Source organism: Monodelphis domestica, chromosome 1 (assembly GCF_027887165.1).
Source record: "Monodelphis domestica isolate mMonDom1 chromosome 1, mMonDom1.pri, whole genome shotgun sequence".
Classification (NCBI taxonomy): domain Eukaryota; kingdom Metazoa; phylum Chordata; class Mammalia; order Didelphimorphia; family Didelphidae; genus Monodelphis; species Monodelphis domestica.
Genome location: NC_077227.1, coordinates 388,885,304 through 388,911,492, shown reverse-complemented (window position 1 = coordinate 388,911,492; position 26,189 = coordinate 388,885,304). Strand labels below are relative to the sequence as shown.

The 26,189-nt window shown below is 45.2% G+C and overlaps 1 protein-coding gene across 1 annotated transcript; it reads right to left on the bottom strand.

The window, feature by feature from the left end:
• TSPAN17 (tetraspanin 17) lies at positions 1-26,130 on the bottom strand. Its single transcript, XM_001370986.4, has 8 exons — positions 25,862-26,130; positions 23,074-23,124; positions 22,797-22,943; positions 19,762-19,932; positions 14,451-14,576; positions 4,410-4,457; positions 2,135-2,251; positions 1-431 (listed from the first exon to the last, which is right to left on the bottom strand). Exons 1-8 carry the CDS (start codon positions 25,946-25,948, stop codon positions 366-368), a joined length of 813 nt encoding a protein of 270 aa, XP_001371023.1. The 5' UTR covers positions 25,949-26,130; the 3' UTR covers positions 1-365.
• Positions 26,131-26,189: the final 59 nt, after the last annotated feature.

Here is a 26,189-nt window from a genome sequence, read left to right as displayed (position 1 = left end):
CCCAATTTAGAACCTTTTATTCTACCCCCTACCCTTTATTACTCGGAGCTGTTTCCACGACAACCACCCCAGAAGTCCTCCTCATCATCTCCGGACTCCGCAAGGGCGCCCAGGGGAAGGGACAGGCGGCTGCGCCCCTTCCGTCGCCCCGGCATGGACACGCACCCCACCCCCACTCCGTGCAGTTCTCCGTAACCTAATATAAATACCCTCCCTGTGGCCCCGCTCGCCTGGGACGACCCAGGGGTGTCGAGTGGGGGCCCCTCAAGGTGGGCCTGCTGAGTCACCCCCGAGTTCATGTGCACGGCCCGGCCGGGGCGCCCTCCACGCCCGGAGGCTGCCGGCTCCAGTCACCCTGCGAGGCCTCACCAATTGGCTTTCACCGCATTGATGTCACTCACAAGATTCTGGGCCAGGCAAATGCCGAAGATCTGCAAAAGGAAGAGAAGCAGCAGCTGAGGCCGTGTCCTACCCTGGTTCGGTGGCCCGTACCCAGGCCCAGCCCCCCTCCCCACCGCCTTGCCCTGTTAGCTTTCTCCAGCTCTGGGCCACCCTGCAGGGGCCACGCTAGCGCCCCAACTCCAAAAGCACAAAACCCAAGTCTGATTCCCGGGAAGCTGCGCGACCTAGGGCGAACCTCAGCGCGGCAGGCAGTCTCCTCGTCTTACACTACCCTGCGTCGCAGTGTTCTTAGCCGGCTCTGGGAAGCGGAAAGTGAGCCAGGAGCACAGGAGGCAGGCCAGAAAGAGGCCTTCGAGATCAGTCACAAAGCCAGGTGAGGGGCAGTGCTGGGAGTCAAAGTGCCCCCCCCCCCCCCGCCCACTCCGTCACGCTGCATCATAGAGCAGCGGGGGCTGCTCTCATTATTGTTGTTATGGAACAGAATCTTAACTCCTTAGCCTGGCGTTCAATACCCTCCCCAACCTGGCTCCAAATCACTTGCCAGCCTCACATCCCCCTCCTCCCCCTCGCAGAAGATGCCCCTGACAAGCCTGAGCACTATGTGCTCCCCAGGGCTGCCCTCCCCCTCCCAATCCTGGCTGTCTTAGAGACCCCCTCGGGTGCCGCCTGCCCAGGGGCTCTGCCCCACTCCCTCCTGGCCCCCTACCCTCCCAGGAGAGCTGAGAAGCATTTTCTGTCTCCCTTCTTCCTATCCTGGAGGGGCTGATGTCAGCCTCTAACCACTCAAGAGGCCTGCAGAGCCCGGCTGGTACTCTGCCCTCCCTTTACGGAGGAGGAAACGGAGGCCCAGTGAGCTGAAGTGACTCACCCTAGCCGATCACACAGGTAATAAGGGACAGAGGCAGGATCTGAACTGGGGCTTCTGCCTCAAAATCCAGCGTTCTTTCGGCATATTACAACAGTACAATAGAAACTGTGCTGGGAGGCAGCCAGAGGGCTCAGTGGATAGAGCCAGGGCTGGAGATGAGAGGTCCTGGGTTCAAATCTGCCTCAGACCCATCCCAGCTCTATAACCCTGGACAAGTCACTCAATCCCCACAACTCAGCCCTTACTGCTCTTTTGCCTTGCAATCAATACCTCGTATTGAATCTAAGATAGAAAGTAAGGGTTAAAAAAATAAATTATGCTGGATTTGTAATCAAGGACCCCAGGTTCTGCTACTAATTCATGAGAAGGCTTTTTTTTTTTTAAACCCTTACCTACTGTCCTGGAGTCAACACTGGGTATTGGTTCCAAGGCAGAAGAGTGGTAAGGGCTAATCAATGGGGATTAAGTGACTTGCCCAGGGTCACACAGCTAGGAAGTAGCTGAGGCCAGATTTGAACCCAGGACCTCCCATCTCTAGGCCTGGTTCTCCATCCACTGAGCTACCCAGCTCCCCCTCACGAGAAGGCTTTTAACTTCTCCAGGCCTCAGTTTCCTCAATTGGAAAAGAAGAATGTTGGACAAGATAGTCTCTAAGAGTCTGTTCTGGCTCTGATCTATCCTATGGGCCCTCTAGCTCCTAAAATACTGTCAGTTGCCTGAGAAGACCTAAGGTTTGGCCTCTTTGACTCCCCTCAGGACCCAAAGCTTGGCCTTCCCTGATTCCCCTCAAGGCCCAAAGCTTGGCCTCCCCAAGTAGGTCAGTGCTTACAGAAGGTGCCCCAGGCAGGGCCCAGCCTTTGGTACCTGAAGCATGGCGATGCCCACGAAGACCCCGGCCACCACAACCAGGTTGTCTTGAAGCCATTTTTCAAACTGACCCACGCAGCCTTTCGTGTGGATGAAGCTCTGCTGCTCCAGTTCCTTTGAATCAAACACAAGCAATGAGCACACGTCCACACATCGACACCCCGACAGTGCTTACAAAGGGCTTTCCTCAAAACTACACCTGGTAGGTATCGTCAGCCCCACTTATAGATGAGGAAACTGAGGCTCAGACGGGCTCATTCACTTGCATGTACCCAACTATAATAGACTCTTAATTGATCTTCCTGCCATTAGTCTTCCCGTCCTGAGGCTTCAAGTGGCCCTTCACGCCCCAGAGCCAGGCATCTTCCTAGAAGCTTCTCTTTGTTAGTGTTCAGTTGTTTTTCAGTCTTACCCGACTCTCTGTGAGGTCATTTGGGGTTTTCTTGGCAGAGATCCTGGAACTGTTTGCCACCTCCTTCTCCAACTCAGGAAACTGAGGCAAACTGGATTAAATGACTTGCCCAGGGTCACACAGCTAAAGCGTCTGAGGCCAGATTTTAACTCGGGAAGAGAAGTCTTCCAGCCTCCTCAGTGACTTCCTCCAGCCCACCTTCTTACACTTCTCTACCCTGCACCACAGCGCTCTTAGAAGAGCTCTGGGAACCTGAACGTGAGACAGGATCACAGGACCCAGAATGGAAAGGGGCCCCCGAGAGCCTCCAGAGCAAGCCCCAAACTCGCCGGGTGATGAAGTCGTCCCAGAGTCACGTCGCACATCCCTCCCCTCATCCCCAACCCTGCCACAGTCGAAGCTCTGGTTCAACCGGCTTCCTGCCTGGGCCGCATTCCGGCTCTGGCCTCTTCCGGGATGCTCTGGCTCCGAGGCATGAGAGGCGCAGGCTAACCTCCTCAGGGCTTAGTACCCCACCCCAAGGACGAGCAGAACATTTCTCCTAGATTTAGGCCCTACTTATCTACATCTAAGTGGTGTTCCTCCTATCTCCCCCAAGTAGAATTAAAATCCCTACAAGGCACCTGGCAAGAGCTTAATAAATGCTGAACCTAGCTGAATTCATCCTGCCACGGTCCTGACCAAGTCAAACCTCTGCACAAAAAATGTCAGTGGCTCCCCATCATCTCCCAAAGTATATGAATTCTTGGCATTCGAGGTCCACTACGATCTGATTCTAACCTTCCCAGTCTAGCCTCTTCTCTCACAAAGTCTGGCCAAACTAGGTCTTTCCTTCTTCCACCTCATGAATGCTGGAAGACTCCATTCTCTCCTCCCCACTCCACCTCTAGCTGTGAAAAACTCCCCATTGCTTTCAAAATCCAACTCAGAGGCCGGCTTCCCTTGGAACCTTTCCCTGACTACCTTGTTCCACCCTCACTTCCAACGCCTGACCATTTCCTCTCTGCTCCAGGGAGTCCCACAGGGATTTTCCTCAGCATCTCTGCATGTGAAAGGCCGAAGGTCCCCCAAGGAATGGAAGGTGGTGTCATGGAAAATGTGAGATCTGGAACCAAGACATGGGTGTGAATCCTGGCCCTGCTGCTTATTAGCTTTGCTCACCCTTGTGGGCAAATCTCTTCCTCCTTTTGAGCCACAATTTCCTCATCTGACAAATGGGGATAACAATTCTTGCACTACCCATATCTCACGGGTAGGGTTGTATGCTGTTGAGGGCCAGGGAAATGGCGGTTCTTCCCAAAGCCTCCCAAGAATTCAGGGGCTATCCAGGCCTAGCAGCAAAACCAAAGGGCCATCTGGGAAGGGGAAAGGTCTGGAAACCATGCCCAAGGAGGAGCTACTAAAGGAACAGGGGACATTCAGCTGAGAGAAAAGGTAGGAAGAAGGAGGTGTGGCAATTCCCAAGATTAGAGGGGTTAGAGGAAAGAGTAGACAGATCAACTGCTTTTAACCAGAGGGAGTAGAGGTAGAACCACTGGCTTAATAGTGCCAGGGAGAGAGAACTGGGCTCAAACAAGGAAGAATTTCCAACCGACCAGAGTTTTCCATTCCTAGAAAGGGATTCCTAGAATTCTCTCCATCACTGGAGGTCTTCCAGAAGAGGTTAGACAACTCCCCTCCCTTCTCAGGGATGCTGGAAGAAGGGATTCCTTCATGTGGTGGGAGATCACCCTAAACAACCTCAAAGGTGCCTTCTAGCCCTGAAATTACGGAATAGCAGCCTTATTTACTACCCATCTGGTGTAAGCACCCCTCCTCCTGCCACCCCCAGGAGTCCTCAGTCCCACACTGCCCCCTCACCAGTTTGAGCCGGACATCATAGCCACACTGGGTATTGAGCACGTCCTCCTAAGGAAAAAAAGACTTATTAGAGATTGGATCTTTGCTCCATCCCTTAACCAATAAATCAATCAAATGACCAACCAATACTGATTTATCCAGTGCCTACTACATATTAGACACTTTGCTAGAAACCGGGGAAACAAATACAAAAGAGAGTTCCTGCCATGAAGGAGCTTGCATTCTCCTTATTTCTTGGGTACAGCTCGACTTCACAACCTTGCTCAGTCCATCACACAATACCCCTCAGGCCACCCCCAGCCTGGCGGTAAAAGCTACTGCCAGCAGGCAGAGGCCCCAGGTTCTGCCACTAATTAACAAAGTCACTTAACTTCTCTATGCCTCAGTTTCCTCATCTAAAACTTTCAAATGTCAGATTAGACAGTCCCTAAGAGTTCTTTCCAGCTCTAATTTATCTTAAGGGTTCTCACTCCTAGTATACCATCCATTTCCTGAGGGCAGGATCCAAGGATTGGTCTATTCTGTCTTGCCTTCAGGAATAGAGGAAATAGCAGGTTGACCTGGACTGAGATCTGCGTGATGGGAAAAGGCCCATGTGGGCTGGCCTGAGACCCTTTAGGATTTTAAGAGGACCCACAGGGGATGAGGGGGCCCCTGAGCAAAGAATAGCCTGCAGCACCTAGAGCGTGGCAATACCCATTTAGACCCTGGCCATCGATCTATCTCTAAGTTATTTATGACTGGGGCCAAACTGACAGAGCTAACAAAAGATGGGAATAGACAATATTAGAGGGATCAAGGAAAGATGAGAGCACTAATTTATTGTCGGTAGAGCTGCGAACTGATAGAAGTATTCTGGAAAATCACTTGGAGTTATGCAATGAAAATAATTTAAACATAACCTTTAAAAATCCACCAGGAGGTATATAACCCATAGAATTCTATGGCGAAAAGAAAGGCCTCCTTACACACCAAGAATGATGGATGTGAGAAAACTTCTCCCCCCAATTCTCTACAGAAGTGAGAGTATGAGTCCCCAATTGATAAGTGGCCAAAGGATATGAACAAGCAGTTTTCAGAAGAGGAAATCAAAGCTATGCATGGTAATGAGAAAATGCTCTAAATCATTATCAATTAGAGAAATGCACATTAAAACAACTCCAAGGTACCTATCAGATTGACTAACATGATAGAAATGGCAAATGGCAAATGTTAGAGGGGATATGGGGAAATTGGGACATTAATGCACTGTTAGTGGAGTTGTAAACTGATTCAACTATTTTGGAGACAATCTGGAACTATGCCTGAAGGGCTAGAAAACTTTGACCCAGCAATAATACTACTAGGTCTGTACCCCAAAGAGATTTTTTTTTTAGGAAAAAGTTTATATAAACTTATAGCAACTCCTTTTGTGATAGCAAAGAATTGGAAATTGAGGGGATACCCATCAATTGGAGAATTGTGGTATATGATTGAAATGGAATACTATTGCACTATAAGAAATAATGAGCAAGATGGTTTCAGAAAATCTTAAAAGACTTACATGAACTATTGCAAAGTGAAGGGAGCAGAACCAGGAGAATAGTGTACAGTAACAGCAATATTGTACATTGATCAACTGTAAATGACTTCACTATTCTCAGCATACAATGTTCTAAGATAATTCCAAAGGATTTATAATGAAAAATGTCATCCATCTCCAGAGAAAGAACTGATGGAGTCTGAATAAAGACTGAGGCTTATTTTTTTCTTTATTTTTCTTGTTTTTTGTTTGTGTTTGCTTTCACAACATGGCTAATATGGAAATGTTTTCATGACTGAATATCTATATTCTATATTAAATTATTTGCCTTCTCATGGGTGGGGAGAGGAAAAAGGAAAAGAATATGGAACTCAAAAAAATTGTTAAGAATGTTAGAAACTATGTTTACATATAAAATTAAAAATGTTACATAAAAAAGCAAAGGGGTGAAATACTGTATACAATACCAGACTCTCCCCCAGCCCTTCCCCCCCAAAAAAGCTGTTTAGTTTTATGGAACTTTTTTTCTTTCTGACTCTGGGAAGATGGAAGGAGAAGTACTAGAAACACTGGAAAACAAAATTAAATATTAACTAAAAATAAAACATTTTTAAAAATTATTACTAGAGTAGCTGAAACTCTTAGTAAATACATGGGCAGCAAAGGTGAGTACTTCATTTATGTCAAAATGCTAAATCCAAAGACATTGTTACCTAAAGGAGACCTTTCTTTTTTTAAATTCTGTAATTCAACCTGATTTAACTTTTAATTCCAAATTTTCTTCCTCCCACCTCTTCTACACTCAGTGAAGAAGGCAAGAAACACAAAATGCATCACAAGTAAATCAAGTAAAACAAATCTCTTGCCACTAGCCAGGGAAGGAGAGATGGAAACTTCAATCTTCATTGAGTGCATTAGCTTTCTATTTGGAGGTGAATATCATGTTTTTATCAGGAGTCCATTGGAATGGTGACTAGCCCTGTTGATCAGAGTTCCTAAGACTTTCAAAAGCTGTTTATTTTTACAACATTGTGATTATTGTAGATACAGTTCAAGGAGATCTTTCAATCAGATATCACCTTTTTAAACCTAGGGAAAGAATCTCTAAAAATCCCCAGGGCTTCTGTTTTCCTATTCACTATGGAATATAAATTCCTTAAGGCTAAGTAGAAACTATTTCATTGATGTCTGTGACTCCTCAGAGCCTGGCACATAATAGACACTTAATAAATTCACTGGTTATGAGTGAAGTTTGCTTAGGTAGGATAGGGCTCCAGTAAGATTGGTGTTCTTGGCTTGTGACATTTTGGGGCTTTGAGTTCTTCAGTTGGATTGTCCTGTATTTCAAATATTAATGCAAGATCTTTAACCCTTTTTGTGCCATGGCCCCCCTTGGCATTATGCTACACCCCTTCTCAGTGAAATAACTAACTATCAAAACATTTTTAAAGCAAGTTCAGGAGAGGTAAGTGGCTCAGGGGACTGAGAGCCAGACCTAGAGATGGGAAATCCTGGGTTCAAATGTGGCCTCAAATACTTCCTTGATGTGTGATCCTAGGCAGGTCACTTAATCACCCATTGCCTAGCTTTTACCACTCTTCTGCCCTAGAACAAATAATTAGTATCAATTCTAAAATGGACTGTAAGTGCAATTATCAACAATATGGAAATGGGTCTTGTTCAATGACACATGTAAAACCCAGTGGAATTGTGTATTGGCTACGGGAGGAGGGGGGGAAGGGAGAGAAAGATGATGAATCTTGTAACCATAGAAAAATACTCTAAATTAATTAAATAAAATTAAATATTAAAAAATAAAATAAACATAAAATGGAAGGTAAGAGTTTAAATTTTTTTCAAAGGCCCCAAGTTTGCAAACCCTTATTTGGAGTAAAACCACAGCTATTTAGGGAATGTTCCTGCTAAACAGGTCCTTCCTCAAACCACAGCAAAGAATGTTCCCCAGAACTGGGAAAACCCTTAGAATGTAAAGTATAGAATGTTCACAGCTGGAAGGGGTATTAGAACACACAAGATATTAGAGTTGAAAGATGCCTTAGAAAGTAGAAATGTTGGAAGGATTTTTTTTTAAACCCTTACCTTCTGTAAGATTTAAATTAATAAGTCTAATCATTCAAATTCATAAAGAGCTAAATCAATTGTACAAAAAATCAAGCCATTCTCCAATTGATAAATGGGCAAGGGACAGGAACAGGCAATTTTCAGTTAAAGAAATCAAAACTATTAATAAGCACATGAAAAAGTGTTCTAAATCTCTTATAATCAGAGAGATGGAAATCAAAACAACTCTGAGGTATCACCTCACACCCAGCAGATTGGCTAATATGACAGCAAAGGAAAGTAATGAATGCTGGAGGGGGTGTGGCAAAGTTGGGACATTAATGCATTGCTGGTAGAGTTGTGAATTAATCCAAGGAAATTTGGAACTATGCCCAAAGGGCACTAAAAGACTGTCTGCCCTTTGATCCAGTCATAGAACTGCTGGGTTTGTACCTCAAAGAGACAATAAGGAAAAAGACTTGTTCAAGAATATTCATAGCCATGCTGTTTGTAGTGGCAAAGAATTGGAAAATGAGAGGAAGCCCTCCAATTGGGAAATGGCTGAACAATTGTGGTATCTCCATATAAAGTGGAGGAATTCCATGGAGACTGGAACAACCTCCAGGAAGTGATGCAGAGCGAAAGGAGCAGAACCAGGAGAACATTGTACACAGAGGCTGATTCACTGTGGCACAGTAGCAGTGCAATGATCCAGGACAATTCTGAAGGACTTATGTGAAAGAACACTATGGACATCCAGAGAACAAACTGTGGGAGCAGAAACACAGAAGAAAAACAACTGCTTGATCATATGGTTCGATGGGGATATGATTGGGGATGTAGACTCAAAACGATCACCCTGGTGCAAATATTAATAATATGGAAATAGGTCTTGATCAATGACACATGTAAAACCCAGTGGAATTGGGCACTGCCTATGGGGGGGGGAAGAACATGATTCATGTAATCATGGAAAAATATTCTAAATAAATGAACTTTTAAAATAACTAAATAAAAATCAAATTCTGAGTTTAAAAAAAGATTTAAATTAATATCCAATAACTCCAAGTATTTTATTTTATAAGATTTATTAATGATTACTTGAAGTAGAAGAAATAAAAGAACAAAATACAAAACTTTTAAGTATGACCACGTGAGTAACCTTCTCCTGCCTGGCTCTCACCCCAACCTTCACAAACCATGTTCCCAGGAAAAGCGAGAGAGAGAAGCTACACAAAACTTTTATTTTCCCTAGGTTAGTACATTATTGTAAATACACAAATGGGATGCTGGGAAAAAGTTCTGGGGAGCAAATTCTAATTATCCACTTCCGTCTTAGAACTGATACTGTGTATTGGCTCTAAGGCAGAAGAGTGATAAGGGCTAGGCAATGGGGGTTAAGTAATTTTCCCAGGGTCACATAGCTGAGAAGCATCTGAGGCCAGATTTGAACCTAGGACCTCCTCTCTCTGGGCCTGGCTCTCTATCTATTGAGCCACTTAGCAGCCCTCTGCAAGGAATTTTAAAGATAGTCTTGTCCAACTCCCCTCACCCAAAGTCACACAGCTGGGACTGAAAACCAGAGTTCAGGGCTTCCCCCCATGGCCCCTCACCTGGCCCAACTATATATTCTGCTGCCTCCCTTCCCCCAAGGAATAGGCTCATTCCAGATAGCCTGATCCCTAGATAAAGGATGAACCCTCGGAGTGCACAAATATTTCGTTTAGCTCCTTTTGGTGAAAGTCTAAAGTAATCTGTGCATTTCCGTGGATATTTGGGGGAATGAAGAAAGGGGGGCAGAGGGGGCTATGGCATGTGTTCCTTATTCTAACACATACACACATGGATGCATATAGTACCTATAAACACCTGCCTGACAGCAGACCTGTGAAGAAGGCAGCAGATTGTCCTGAGGAGCTGGAAGGGAATAAGTGTTTTGTTATGGTGGCTCAGCTTTCAGTTGTGTCTAATTCTTTGTGACCCCATTTGGTATCAAAAGATAAGTAAAGAGTGTGTGGTTGGATGGTTCCTTTTCCAGTTCATTTCACAGATAAAGAAACTGAGGCAAACAGGGTGAAGTGACTTGCCCAGGTTCACAAAGCTAGTAAGTGTCTGAGGCTGGATTTGAGTTCAGGTCTTTCTCCTGAAATGACCTAGTACAGTAGGTATACGGGTCATGGTCCCCATTAGAATATAAGCTCCTGGAGAGCTGGAGTTGTTTCATTTTTGTCTTAGTACCCCAAGGACAGTGCCTGGAACATAGTAACCACTTAACACAAGAAGAACTAAAATTTTAAAATGCCTCAAGGGCCTGAGCTACATCACTTAATAACATTTTTATATATTAGAGATAGTAGTTAACATTTTTTGTTTCAAAGTAAAATAATAACTAACTGCTTATAATTATTATTAACATTTGAAATGCATAGGGACAGCTGGGTAGCTCAGTGGATTGAGAGCCAGGCCTGGAAATGGGGGGTCCTGGGTTCAAATTTGGCCTCAGATACTTCCTAGCTGGGTGACCCTGGACAAGTCCCTTAACCCCCATTGCCTAGCCCTTGCCCCTCTTCTGACTTAGAACCAATATACAGTATTGAGTCTAAGATGGAAGGTAAGGGTTAAAAAAAAATGCATTTGTAGGATGGGAGAAATTATAGTCGTTTATTATTTATATATTAAAATTTACTTAAATTATTTATATATATTAAAATTCTCATATCAATTGATATACTTGGTCTTAATAAATGTTTTCAGATTGATTGATGCTTGGTCATACAGATGTAGAAAGGGAGGTTCACAGATATTACATAACTTGCCCACTGCCACACAGCAAGCAAGTAGCTGACCCAAGATTTGAACCCTGACTCTGTCAGGCACTATTCTTATTATATCACAGCCTCTATGAACACACCACATCCAAAATCCACCCTCAAATGGCAAAATCCCACCATATAGTAAAATTATATAGTATATATAATGCATTAATATATTATGTAGAATATATTATAAATAAAAACATTCTTTGTCCCACAGGTCTGTCCCCTAGTGCTCTGAAGTCATGTGTACAAGGAGTCAAAGAATACCAGATGGCATCTTCCTGTATTTACTGTAAATAGTGTCAAACGAAGCCTGAGAACATCCTGCACCCTGGGCCTCCACTCCCCAGGGACTCTGGGGGTTGCCCTTCACACTCAGGGCTGTACTGCACACCCACTGGGTAATATCTTTTCACTTGGGCATAATCTGGATTTAAAAGAGGCAGAGTTGAACAAAGTCATCAATCAAAATTCCAGAGTCCCTGAAGTCCGGGGGCAGGACAAAAGCCTGGTCATGTCTCGGGATGGGGTGGATGGCTCAGGCCTCTACCACCCAGAGGCTCACCTTATTGGTGAGAATCATAGTGCAGGCACGAGGTCATCTCTGGCCCTGATGCAACTCAGAATTCCCCAGCCTGAGTGATCCACCCACCTTAGCCTCACCAGGAGCAGGGACTAGACGTGAATATTGCCAAGCTGGGCAAAAACTTCTTTTTTTCTTTTCAAATCTTTTATGATTTCTCACCCATGTTTATCTTTTTATTCTGAATGTTAACATTTCCTATTCAACTTTAGATATTTAGAAATGCATAAAAATCTTCTATTTCATTAAATATCCATTTTCGCCCCTGTAGGATTATACTGAGTTTTGTTATGTAAGTTATTCTATTTTATTTTGTTTTAATTTAAAAACCCTTATTTTCTGTCTTAGTAAGAACTCTAAGACAGAAAAGTAAAGGGCTAGGCAAATGGGATTGAGTGACTTGCCTGGAGTCACACAATTGGGAAGTGTCTGAGGTCACATTTGAGCCCAGGACTTCCTGACTCCAGGCCTGACATTCTATACTCTGAGATACCGACTGACCCCTTATTTTTAGTTGTAATCAAAAATGTATTTTTAAAAGAATTGGCCTGAAGGCAGCTAGGTGGCTCAGCACATAGAGAGCCAGGCCCATAGTATTGATTCTAATCCAGAAGGTGAGGGTTTAAAAAAAAAGAAAGGAAAAAAAAGGATCGGCTTAAGTGATGTTTAGGCTATAAATCCAGACCTAGTTCTTATTCTCTCTCTCCCCAACAATTTCTAGAATCTAATACACTCCTCATACTCAGAAGGCCTCAGGAACAAAGGAGACTTGGTGAGATGGCATCTCATGGATCCTCCAGCTTGTTGGTGATCTTTCTGAAATATAGTATCCTTTTAGAATCTATAACCCTTTTGGATACTATATTTCAGAAAGATCACCAACAAGCTGGAGGAGGATTGTCCTCAGGAATGTGACTAGCATGGGAAAGGCTTGGAAACCATGATACCTAAAGACAGCTAGAAGAACTGAGTGAGAGTGAAAATTGTCTTCAAAATGACCTTGGACAAATGATTTCACTTTCAGCCTCATTTATGTCATATGTAAAATGAGGTCTTTGTGCTAGATAATCTCAAAGGTTTTCTCCCATTCTGAAAGGGAATACTATGATCATTAGTATCTGAAAGACTGTCAAGGGGAAAAGGGATTAGATTTGTTTTGCTTGGCCCCAGAGGGCAGAATTAGCTCTAGTGATCACAAGGAGCAGATATTTTGGCTCCATATAAGGAAAAACCTTCTCATTATTAGAATCCTTCAAAAGCAAAATGAGCTGCCTTGGGAGAGAGTGAGAGAAAACTCCTATCATGGAAGTCTTCAAGGAGAGGCTAGAGGACCATCATCAGGGATGCAGGCAGAGGAACTCCTGCCCAGGCACCTTGTGCCGTAGAGACCTCTAAGATCTTATCCAACTCTGACATTCTCCTAATTTATAAAATTAGTACTAAGTTTCCCCAGGCTGTCTTGAGGCTTCTAGGTTAATCCACCCAAGCCAGACTCTCAATTCTAAGTTCTATCCTCAGGAAAACACAAAATCTTGAGGGCTTTTGGCCTGGGGACCCCTCAAAGTCAATCTATAGATAGGCAGGAAGATACCTCACACCCCCAGGCCACTGTATTTCCCAGTATCAGTGCATCATGAGGGTAAGAGATTGCTGAGTATTATAAAGGACAGAGCTCCAAATTCAGAGTCATTCTATCTGCATTCCATTCTTGGCTCCAGCAATTTCTATCTGTGTGCCTGGACAGGTCATGTTTCCTCCCTGGGCCTGCACTTGTAACTGCTTCACAAGCCTATTGTAAATGTTAAAGTACTACAGAAATGTGAAGTATCAGAAGCCCACCCAACTCTGACTTTCTATTTTCTAAGGTTCTTCCCAGACCTGATATTCTATTTTCCAAGGGTCCTACCATTCTGACATTCTATGTTCCAAATTCCTCCCTAGAACTGAGATTCTGTATTCTAAGGTCCTCACCAGAACTTACATTCTATTTTCCCAATTCTGACATTTTGGATTCTAAGTTCCCTCCCAGCTCTGACAGTCTATAAGGTATCCCCCCCCCCCCCCAGACCTGACAAGTCTATATTCTAAGGTTTCCCCAAACCTGGTAGTCTATGTTCTAAGGGCCCTCCCAATTCTGACATTCTATGGTCTAAGGATCCCCCCAGACCTGATATTCTATTTTCTAAGAGCTGTGTAATTGGAATCCGAACCCCAGAACTACAATTCCCAGCACCCCCTCTCCTCATGTTACACGCAGGATATAAATTTGGTGACGCCCCACCTCTCGGGATTTTTTTTTTTTGGTGACAGTACGCTGCGGAGTTGAGGTGAGACGAGAGACAGGAGAACTTGCTCACATGGTTTTAATTTTGTTAGATAATTATGTTTTTTACTTCTATTTCCTTTTTATTCCTTCTAATTCAAGTGATTATTAATAAACTCTATAAAATATAATCCTTGGAGTGCTGGATATTAATTTAAATCTTACAGAGCCCTCCCAGTTCTGACATTCTATGTTCTAAGTTCCCACCCAAATCTGACATTCGATGTCCTAAAGTCTCTTCCACTTACAACATTTTGTGTCCTAAAATCCCTTCGAGGCCTGGCATCACGTTCCACATTCAAAGGTCCCTTCCAGATCTACCATTCACATTTCAACAAATGCAGATGAATGGAGAGGCTTGGATAATCAAAGCTTATTTTTTCCCCATAAGATTTTCCCTCAAATTTTGATTGTTTGATTTGATTTTGAGGGGAGGGTGAAAGGATCTTTGCCTAGCTAATGATGCTTTCTAAACCAAGGTCAAAAGGAATACCAGTTCATCTTTCTTACAGCCTCTGCCTCTAAGGCAACCACTGTCTAATCTGTAAGCCAAGAAAGATGACCATCCATGCAAACAAGGTGGGCTCTGGGCAGATGGAAGCTGAAGCCTGTAGAGTTCAGGAACGGAGGGGAAGAAGGCCGGGAGCAGAAGTTTCTTTCAACCCTCGTTCCCAAAGCTGGAGTTTTGTCCATAGGCCCTAGCCCCACCCCCACCCCCACCCCAGCCCCTGCTCACCGCAGGATCCTTGACACAGCAGGAAAAGGGCACCCCGCAACGCTCACGGCTGGGGTTCCAGTCAGTGCAGTTAAAATAGATGTTGAGGTTCCAGTCGCTGGGCCCTCGGGCTCCACAGCACGACCACTGCAGGGAAGAGGAACCCGGATGAGAGAGTGTGACAGGATCCCTCCCTTCCCCAGGACATGGATCCCCAATCCCCAATGCCTGAACCCTATCAGGCCTGGTTCCTCTGCAAGGCCCCATCTGTCCAGGTCCCTGGTCTGTCCCTGCTGGGGTACACAATCCATCCTATGGCCTCTCCCATAGCTGAGTTCATGCCCCTACACACAACTTTGGCCCCTGCACTGTAAGAAAGGGAGTGCTGTCCAAGACCAGCCAGCAGCAAAGCACAGAGGAATGGGGGCAGCTAGGTGGCACAGTGGATAGAGCGCCAGGCCTGGAGTTGGGAGGACCTGGGTTCCAATCTAGCCTCATAGCTGCATAACCCCAGGCAAGTCACTTAACCCCATTTGGCTAGCCCTTGCCCATTCTGTCTTAAGAGTTGTTTACTAAAACAGAAAGTAAGAGTTTAAAAAAAATAGACCCAAAGCTACAGAGAACTACATTCAAATTCCTTGAGGACAGGACCTAATTCATTTTTGTCTCTGTATCACCTGCACTTATAGGGCATTGGCAGGTATATAATAAAGAAACAAAATTAAAAGCAATAAAATAAAATACTGATTGATGGATGTGGGTCTCGGTGATAAAAGAAGTCAGAAAATCTCCCTCCTTTCTAGAAGTCAGTTCCAAATGAGTCTTGGGACCCATTTGGTCCATCTAAAAAAAGAGGTATCCAGTGTGAATTTGGGGGGTGGCCTGTGTGGCCAAACGGAATGATTTGTATTCTTTCTCTTCTTTCCTTTCTTTCTTGCTGGTTGGTCAGAAGACAAGGAAGTAAAAAATCAAGGCATTTCCTAACTGGCTGAGAGTAAACCTATAATTGATGGTCCACCTAATCCCACCATTGAATGATGGTCATTTAATACTTCATGTGACTTTGGGCAAGTCCCTTCCTTTCTCTGAGCCCAGATTCCTTTATCTGTAAAACGATGGCTAGAAATGGCCTCTAAAGTTCCTTCTGGCTCTAAATCTATATTTTTTCTCTTCAAGAGGGTTCAGATAGGTAAATTCTCAGTCTTCTGAAAGATCTTCCTCTCTGGCCAAGAGGGATCAAAACAGGTGAACTTATGAGCTGAGAGGAAGGAGAAAAGAGTGCTGGACTTGGGAACAGAAGAGCTGGGCCCAAATCTTATATCTGACTACTTGTTTTTGGTCAATTTCAGTGGGGTCCAACTCTTTGCAACCCCATTTGGGGCTTTCTTGGCAGATACTGGAGGGGATTATCATTTCCTTCTCTAGCTCATTTGTCATATGAGGAAACTGAGGCAAATAAGGTGAAATGACTTGCTTAGGGTCATATAGCTAGAAAATATCTGAGGCCAAATTTGAACTCAGGAAGAAGAATCTTCCTGATTCTAGGGTTGGCACAATCTCTCTACTGCACCATCTAATTGCTACCATCTCACTACTATTAACTGTGTGATATGGGTAAATCCCTTCACTTCTCTAATTCTGACTTTCTCCTTTTGAAAAAAAAAAAAAAGAGAGAGAGAGATAGGACTTAATGCCCTCTCACATCTTTCCCAACTCTAAAATTCTATGATCCTATGACTTGTATGGCTATTGAGAGTCTTCACTCCCATGCCCTTCAGTTTTTCATCAATAAACTAGGGATAATAAATATGTGGAAAAATTTAAAGTGTTCTCTTTAAAGATTAGGTCAGAATACGGAAATAGGTCTTGATCAATGACACATGTAAAACCCAGTGGAACTGTTCATCAGCAACAGGAGGGCATTATGAGGAGGGGAGGGAAAGAACATGAATCTTGTAACCCTGGGAAAATATTCTAAATTAACTAATTAAATAAAAATTTCTCAAGATAAAAAAAAATAAATAAATAAAGATTAGGTTAGAAAGCTCAGGTTTCCCAGCCTGATCCCCAACCCAAACTGGGACAGCATGGATTTAAGACACCCTTCAAATGGCCTTCCCCTAATGTGGCCTGGGATCAAATCCCAGACCTGTCATTTAATACCTCATGTGACCTTGGGCAAGTCCCTACCCTTCTCTGGGGCTAGATTCCCTTATCTGTAAAAATGAAAAGATTAGATGGTCAGAGATTGCCTCCAGGAGGTCCCTTCTAGTTCTAAATCCATAATCCTATAAATCTATGAATTTGTATATTTTTTTCATTTTGAAAACAATCCTTAACATGTTGTAAATAAATTCCAGAAAAACATTCTGCTCTGAAAATTTTAGCCACATAGGGAAGAAGAAAAAGAGGCAAGTGGGTGCTAGAAACAGACACCAAAAGACTGCGGCCAATAAGGAGGTCAGGAGGCTCAGGGCTGATGGGTAGTGTCCATAAGAATCAGGTTAGTTTAGAAAACAATAAAAGGAATGAGCCCTCTGAAAGAAGGGAAAGGTCACCAATTCTTAAGAGGAGCTGATTTACAGATCAGGGAGGCAAAATCCTACACCTTAGGAATTCTTAACTTTTTCTTTGTCCCAGCCTCCTGCACAGAAAAATGTTTTTAAATCTTGAAAATAAAATACATATAAGTACAAAGAAGTCAAATATGTTGAAATATAGTCATCCTTTTTTTTTTTTAAGCTCAGGGGACCCTAGATTAAGAATCATGGCTTTACTTCTGGTCCTTCCACTTAGCACCCTTTATGAGACCCTGGAGGGAGTCAGTCTCTACTAGGAAGGGGGCAGCCATTCCCAAAAGAATAGAGAGCACTGGCAGGACATCCTAACACAGAGAAAGACCTTGGATCTTTGCTGGGCTTTTCACAAGGGTAAGGACTAGTAGGCGGGAGGGACTGGGGTACTAGAAAAAAACACCATCTTAGACTGGGGCACCAGAGTAAGTGTCGGACAACTAATCAACAATGAGGAGACAAGAGAAAGAAAAAAGGCCAGAGGTGGCTAAAGACTGGATTTCTTCAGAAGATCTTCCCACAAACCTTGGCGAAAGGAGCTACTGGGTGAGTTTTAGGGCCAGAGCAGCGATCTATGAATCAGAGCCAGCTAAGCAGAATGAGGGAAAAGTCTGGGTCTGTGCCCACCTAGCTCAGGAGCCCCAGGACAGCTGCAAACTCCAGGCAGGAGTGAGAGTCAGTGGCCGAGAGCCACGCACCCAATATCAGCAAACACAGAGGGTGAGGAAAGTGTTCTAGTGACCTAAAGAGTGTTCAGTATCCGTGACTCTTCAAGAGGAAAGGAAGGAGTATTCTGTACATGCATGCAAGATTCCAGTTAGACTCTCTCCCAGAAAAGGTAAAAAGGGCTCTCTCTCTCTACACCAGTAGTTTTTAACCTTTATTATAATATAATATATTGTATTGGCAGTCTGCCCAAGCTTGTGGTAGTGGTTCTTGTTTAGGTGTTTTTCAGGCATAGCTAACTCTTCATGACCCCTTTTGGGGGTTTTCTGGGCAAAGAAAGGAAGGGAAGGAAACAGAAGCAGATGGGATTAAATGACTTGCTCAAGATCACACAGCTAGTCAGTGTCTGAGAACTGATATGAATTCATGCCTTCCAGACTCCAGACCTGGCACTCTATCCACTGTGCCCCATGGCTGCCCAAACATAGGGATCCCTTCTCAAAATGTTCTTAAATGAATAAAACACAATCCATAGGCTTACAGAAGAAACCAGTTATACTGTAATACAATAATCAAAATTTTAACCCTCACCTTCCATCTTAGAATCAATGCTTAGTATTGATTCTAAGGCAGAAGAGCAGTAAGGGCTAGGCAATGGAAGGTTAAGTGACTTGCCCAGGGACACACACAACTAGGAAGTATTTGCGACCAGATTTGAACCCAGGGACTTCCATTTCTGGGCCTGGCTCTCAATTCACTAAGCCAACTAGTTGCCCCACCAAAATATTTTTTTCAAAAGCCAACTTAGGGACTTTAGGCAAAGAAACTATGGTAGGCTCTCCAACTTATCAATGTGAATAAAAGATTCCTAACAACAATGGAAAGAGGTTTTTTCTGTGAACAATGAAGAAAAGGAATCTGAGGCAGAATTTGAGACTAACTTGGGTCAGAAGGCTGGAGGATGAAAGAAGATGCCACAGAGAAGGGAAGCAAAGATCCTTGAACCTTTGAAGTTATGCCACATTCTGAGGCTTTTTCCAGAATGAGTGGGACTGCACCCTCGGAAGATGAAGCCCCTTCTCATGCTATAATGATACTAAAGATCCAAACCAGGATCCCGGGTCCCAGGAAAAAGAGATGAATGCTGGTACTGGAGAGAGAATCTATTGATGGCCACAAGCAATAAATAAGGCCAGCTGCCTTCTCAGACAGACTTGGGATATGGCAGAAAGTCTTTCAAGATTTTGTCCAACTAGACATTTCTAGTGATTCTAGAATAATACATAGAATAGATCACAATAATAGAATACACAATATGTGTTTTATATATAATAAACAATATTGTCAAAAAGAACTCAGAAAGCATCAAGAAGGATTTGGAGAGCCCGAGAAGGAAACTAAAGACCTTAGGGACCCAGGTGATGTTTTCATCTGCCCATGGAAGGGTGAAGGCTTCAGGAGAGAAAGACAGATTTGGGGAGTGAACAGCTGGTTAAGAAGATCATGTCTGAGAGCAGGATTTGGATTTCTGGCCTACATGGGCTATATCACCAGATGAAAAGACAGGCTGAGCCACCTAGAATGATCTTTGGGAAATTGTGGAAACAGAAGATGTGCTGTTGGATTGGAGATGGGCAAATGTCCCAGTTTTCAAAGAGAAGAATAAAGACAGGCAAGTTTTGACACTTACTAGCCATGGGCAAGTCACATAGCTAACGGCTTTTAGCCTGTTTCCTCTGTAAAATGGGGATAATTCTTATGATGTATTCTCTTAGCTTACTGTGAAGAAAGAATTTCACAGACCTTAAAGTGCTATAGAAATGTGAATCTTGAGTTATTATTTTGTAGTTGAAGGCAATGATAAAGTTACACTGCCCCCCTACAAACACCCCCCAAAAACCCTTCCTTTCTCTAACCTAACCTAAGTCAGATTGCCCCCAGGGATCAGGACCTTTATCTGGGAGATACAACCCACTGAATTCTCTTCTCGATGTGAACATCTCCCTCCTCACCTCCTATTTCTACCACCCACACTGGAGAGAAGTTGAAGGTACAGTAAGACCAAGGACAAGGCTGAAACTATGATGACTCACATATTCCTGAGCAAAGTCGATGAGGTTTTGCAGGTCAATATCGTCACGATAGGCCTTGACGTTGTTGTTGATGAATAAATTGAGCTGGTCTCTAATCCAGTCCTTGAAGACAAAGGCCAGGATTCCTGTGGCCAGCTCCAGAAAGAAGATGAGGCCGAGGAACACTGAAAACTGGGAGGAGGGAAGGAGGAAGGAGGAGGAGACAGGCACAAAGTGAACGGAAGATGGTAGAATCCAGCTTGGACCTTACCCCCAACCTTGTATCCACCCAGATCATGGCGATAACTCTTGTCTGAGCTAAAGCAGATCGGTCAGAGTAGTAAAAAGAGAATCAGACTGGACATGGGGAAACCTGGGTTCTAGTCCTGGATCTGCCACTAACCTGATGTAGATAATTTTTCATTTCTGCGCTTCAGTTTCCATTTTTGTAAAATAAGGATATTGGGGAGGGGCAGTTAGGTGACTCAGTGGATTGAAAGCCAGGCCTAGAGATGGGAGATCCTAGATTCAAGTCTGGCCATACTGTCCAGCTGTGTGACCCTGGGCAAGTCACTTAACCCCCACTGCCTCACCCTTACTACTCTTCTGCCTTAGAACCAATACATAGTAGTGATTCTAAGATGGAAGGTTTAAAATAAATTAAAAAACAAATAAATAAGGATGCTGGATTAGATGAATTCTGAAGGCCTTTATAGCTGTAAGAACCAATGATTTTCTATGGCCCCCAGCCCTGAGACAGGTGACTCATGCTCCTTGGTCCACGTGAAGGCTGAAAGGGGTTAGGGCAAGCAAAAACCTGCTGGAGATTCAAATTTTGCTCCCCAGGCTCTTCTTAATGCCCATAAACTATCTCATGCTAGCAGAACCACCTCAGACTTGGAAACCCACAGCTAGAGATCAGAAGTCACAGGCTCATAGGTAGAGAAAGGCACTGGGGGTAAGCGATTACACTCAGTGCCAGATGAGCCAGACTTTGGCTCCTTTCACAGGGAAAGATGTTGTCTTCTATTTTTAAGGTGATGAAAACCTTGTATTCACACAGCTGACAAAGTGATTTTCCCAAAACACAGGTTTGACCATGTCACCCTTCTAGACAATAAATTCCAGTGGCTCCCTATTACTATTGTTGTGATTGTTTAGTCATTTCAGTCAGCTGTGTCTGACTCTTCATGACCCCATTTGGAGTTTTCTTGGCAGACATACTAGAGTACTTTATCATTTCCTTCTCCAGCTCATTTGACAGATGAAGAAACTGAGGCCAAGAGGGTTAAGTGATGATGTAGGGTCACATTGGTAGGAAGTGTCTGAGGCCAGATCTGAATTTGGGAAAATGAATCTTCCTGCCTCTAGCCCTACTCTATCCACTGGGCTACTTAGCTGCCCTTCCTATTCCCTTTAAGATCAAATACAAACTCCTCTGACATTTAAAGCCCTTCAAACCTTTCTAGCCTCACTATATTCTCTGCCTGCTATCAGATTAATGCTGCTCCCACCCCCCTCCAGAGCCCATTTTAACCTTCAGCCACTCTCCTCCTGGTAGGGCACCATGTCTCTGTCATTATTTCCCAAGTCCTCTGGGCCTTGCCATCTACCCTGTTACTTCTCCTGCCCAAGTACTGCTTGGTCTTCTCCCTGCCACCAACTGAACGTGAATGCTGCTATAGATGGTGTCTCCCTCAATTAGAGTCTGAGCTCCTTGAGAGCAAGGACTGTCTCCATTTTCCATTTTATACCCACGGTTTCCCTCACAGTAAGCCATCTAACAAATGTCTTTTTTTATTTCATTTACCCTCCCCCTATGGTCTGACCAAATTAGCTTCTCTTGCTGTTCCCCCAACACAGAACTCCATTTCCCACCTCTATATGCCTGAAGCACATCTGTCAAATGAGTTGGAGAAGGAAATGGTAAACTACTCCAGTATCTTTGCTAAGAAAACCCCAGATGGGGTCTTGAAGATTTAGACACGACTAAAAACAGGTAAACAACGACAAATCTCTGAGTCTGGAGCCAGGCCTTTCACCCCTCCATTAAAGTCTTCTTGCAGTGTTTTAGCACAGCATGATTCGTGGTTCCAGGAGGCTTTATCAAAGCGGGAGCAGCACCTCTGGCAGGTGCCCCCCAGCGGGGAACAGCCCAGCAATGGACCGGCCTGGCTAAGTGTGCCCTGGAAGCTCCTCAGTGGGAAGATTGCCACCAGAGGATGGCTTGATGAGGGTATGGCGCCACGGCGCGCCAACCCAGAATCATAGATAAAAAAGTTTACCAAGAGTTACCAGCAACTAGCACAGTGCCTGGCACCCAGGGGTGTAAAAAAGTAAAAAAACCAAAAACCTTGCCGAATGATTGCTGAATCCTTCAAGTATTTCAGTAGGTTGAACTACCTAAACCTGCCATGCCATCGGGAGACTGCCTGCTTGGTTAGGAGTGAGCCTGAGATTATAGAATGAACCAAAAATCGGGAGCCAATGGTTCCAGAAAGGCAAATCTCAAGTCGAGGATTGGGGGAAGAAGTCTGAGGCTAGAGGTACTTTTCTTTCCTAGGGTAGGAAGAATCCAAGGATCCAGAGCTACAAGAGACCTTGGAAGTCATCTAGCCCAATGTCCTCGTTTTACAGATGAGGAGGAAACCCTGGCACAGGGAGTAAGTGGCAGAGCCAAACTTTGCACCCAGGCCCTCTAACCCCAAGGTCTGCTTCTTTGCCAGGCAGCAATTGGATCCTCCGGGTCAGGACTTCCAGAGCAGAAAGGACTACAGGCCAAGCTTGGCCTGGAGTGAGACTGAACTTAGAAAGTCTAAGGTCGGCCTAGTCTGGCAAAGGAAATATTTATTTCTAATTATATTCCCCCTTTAAAATTATTTCTCAAATTGTTCCAAGCTGGCTGAGCTCCCTGTCCTGCATGAATTACAGGTCCTGATTGCCTTCTCATGCTTCAGTGGGTGACCCCCTCCCCCCGGACAGAGGCCTACAGTCCTGAAACAAGTAACTCAGCGCCCCCAACCCCCAGGGAAGAAGGAATGATCCCTCACACTTACAAACTTGAGTAAGAAGGTGTTCTCCCGAAGGGCCCCGATGCAGCCAGCAAAGCCTAGCACAGACATGACACCTCCAACCACCACAAAGAACCACACGGGATCCAGGCCACTCAGGTGGGTGAGTGAGGAGATGTTGGACAGGACACCCTGAACATGGGGCACGGTGAGAGGGAAGCTGAGAATCACAGAAACAGTGCCACCCCTACCCCAAAGGCCTGCCTCACCTTCCCCCAAACACCCCAGACCCTTCCTTCCCACCCTTGTTCCCTCACCTTACCTTCTCTCCCCAGGCCCACAGGCCAATGACCAGTAGCAAAGCCCCCAACAGCTGGAGAAATAAGAAGAGGGAGCTCAGGGTATGTCTGCTGGGATCGAGGAGGGGCAAAGACCCCACACTCTCTATCCCCATTAGGTCCTCCACCCAATGCTACTCCTCCTATCCCAGCCATCCTTGACCCCAACTTGGAGAACATGTACCTGAAAGAGCAGGGCACTGTCTCCAGGGGCTATTGGTCCCCAGATACCTCTGCTTTCCTGACTCTTAGGCCTTCAGGGGTCTGGAGCAAGAGGGATGAAGAGGGAGATAGAAAAGGACAAGAAGGCTGGGTAGTTGGGTAGCTCAGTGGATTGAGAGCAGGCCTAGAGAGAGGAGATGCTAGTCTCAAAATCTGGTCTCAGATACTTCCTAGCTGTGTGACCCTGTCACTTATTGATTCTAAAATGGAAGGCAATGGAGAGAGGAGAGAGGAGAGAGGAGAGAGGAGAGAGGAGAGAGGAGAGAGGAGAGAGGAGAGAGAGGAGAGAGAGGAGAGAGAGGAGAGAGAGGAGAGAGGAGAGAGGAGAGAGGAGAGAGGAGAGAGGAGAGAGGAGAGAGGAGAGAGGAGAGAGGAGAGGAGAGGAGAGGAGAGAGGAGAGGAGAGGAGAGAAAAAGACAAGAAGGGGCCAATCTCTATAACATGGGCAGAAACTATCCTTTATGAGTCTAGTTTCATCTCTACCAACAATGTTTATATTATATGAAAACATGAGAACAAGGTAAGGGATGACAATACAACAAAGATAAAAAGAAAATAATAATTCACTCTTACAGAGCACTTTATATTTTGCAAAACCCTTTTCTCAAAGCAATCCTGTGGAGATCACGGTGGAAAATATTAGGCCCATTTCACAGATATCCTCATCTGTCTCAGAGGAGCTAAGTGACCTACTGAAGGTCACACAACTCTCAATCGCCAGATACTGGCCTTTAAATCCAGCTATCTCCTCGTTCTTAGGTCTAGCCAGTACTCCTTCCTTCTACTCTACGCTGATTCTCTAAAATCTGTAAAAATGGGAGTGATGATCTTGGCACCATACTGTTTCCAAGAAAATGTGTTAAAAAAAAACTTTAGAGTGCTATGGAAATTAGGTAATAACCCAATTACTTACTAACTCTCTCTCTCTCTCTCTCTCTCTCTCTCTCTCTCTCTCTCTCTCTCGATAGATAGATAGATATATATATATATATATATATATATATATATTTGCATAGGGCACTGGAGTCAATAAAGGGCAAAAACACCTATAGCTCATATAGGATCATTTCAACCAGCAACACAAGGCAATAAATGATAGATGTCAAATGAGTGGGGCAGATGGTCTAAGGGGAGAAAGTCTAGCTAAGAAGTCAACACAATAAACCCATGGAAAAGTAATAAGGGAATAGAGAAGGAGGGAGAGAACTTAGTGACTGGAAACACAAGTTCCAGATGACTTGGCAGAAACCAGGGGACCAAATCAGACTTCTCATTGGTGGGATGAGTAATAAATATATGCTATATTGGGGAAGAAGGGCTAATTTCCGCTCGGTTTCTGCACCCATCTCTTTCTCAAAAGGTTAGAAATGCAACCATGCACAGCCTTCTAGGTAAGAAGTAAAATGTCCTGGATTCAAATTTAGGCTCGGCCACTTATAGCCTATCCATATGGCCTGTTTCCTCCCTCTAGAAAATTAAGGAGTTGAATGAGAAGTCCCTCTCAGACTTAGATCATCCAACCTAGGATGATCTGGAAGGTCCCTTCCAGTTCTAAATCCTATGCCACAAGCTGATACCCAGGCTCTCTGCCAGTTGAAAGGGTTGTATAAAACCCTTTGTGCCCACTCTCTGATCATTAGCCAACTCTAGCTGCAGAGGGCCCTCCCATGAGCAGCCTTGGGCTTAGGCAAAAAGATGGGTAACCAGGACTGGGCTACTGTCTAGGGAAGATGGGAAAATCTGAGAGAGACAGACAAAAGAGACAGAGACAGAGAGGTGGAGGGAGGGAGGGAGGGAGAGGGAGAATATGGTATACAGAACAGGCCAGAGCTAGCAACTGGCCTGGAGAAACAGGCCCTGCTCAGCACAGGGGCCACACCTTACCCCCAAATGTGGAGGTGAGGGCAGAGGTGGGATTTTGCAACTGTCTCTCCACTCAGCCCCTTTTCCTGGGTGTCTGGGAGCGCCAAGTACTCCAATCCCACTTAACTAAGTCCTACAAGGGTGGCTCCCGTCCTGCAGAGAAAACTGGGTGGGGGTAAAGTGGGGGTGTGAATCTCTAAGATCCTTCAAATAAATACCTTCCCACACACTTAAACCTTTCCTTCCCAGGCCGCCAGCAGGCTGGGTCTTTAAATGGGCCCCTGCAGGAAAAGACCTCATGCAATTAATCTATGGGGAACTGCTCCCCCAACTCAATGAGGGGGGCTTTCTGGGCCTGAGGAAGAGGAGGTCTAGCCTACGAGTAGCTGACCAAGAGGTCGGGAAACCTCTCCCAGACCCCTTTCTTCAGTATTCTTTCCCCTTCCCCAGAAAAAAACAGCCAAGTGGGTGGGGGCAGGGCAGCTCCCCAGGAACCCCAAGGAAAGAAGGGGGTGGGGTGTAGCTCTCCCCCTCCCCCCCTCCCCGGGAAGCCCAGGAAATGAATGGGGGAGGGTGGTTTGGGGGAAGCTCCGAGTCAGGGTGCAGTAGGATGGTCAGTTCTCGCCCCGCCTCCTACCCCCAGCCCCGGCCTCGAACCCGTCCTCACCCCACGCAACCCCCACTTACCCAGAAGACAATGTTGAAACCGAACAGAAAGTATTTTCCGCAGCAGCCAACCTCGGGCTCCTGGAAGCGCTGCTGCTTGGCCGGCATGGTGAGCCGCCGGGGCGGCCGCCGCACACTGGGAGCCGCTCGCCCGGGGCCGGGGCCCGTGGCCCGCAGCAGCCCTGGGTTAGTGCCGGCCCCGGGCCTGGGCTGGCGGCCTCCGCTCCATGGCTGAGACCACAGCGAGGCCCCGCCCCCCGTCCCCGGCTCCGCCCGCCCTCCGGCTTGCACGCCGGGCGGCCTCCTCCTGCTCCTCCTCCGCCCTTCGCTGCCGCTACCGCCGCGGCTC

Excerpts from the sequence above, each read along its gene's own strand:
- TSPAN17 (XM_001370986.4), bottom strand. The coding sequence starts at position 25,948 with ATGCCGGCCAAGCAGCAGCGCTTCCAGGAGCCCGAGGTTGGCTGCTGC. Across the intron at positions 22,944-23,073 it reads TGTGGGCCTGGGGAGAGAAG|GGTGTCCTGTCCAACATCTC; the intron begins GTAAGGTGAGGG and ends CCCCATGTTCAG. Across the intron at positions 432-2,134 it reads TGGGCATCGCCATGCTTCAG|ATCTTCGGCATTTGCCTGGC; the intron begins GTACCAAAGGCT and ends TTCCTTTTGCAG.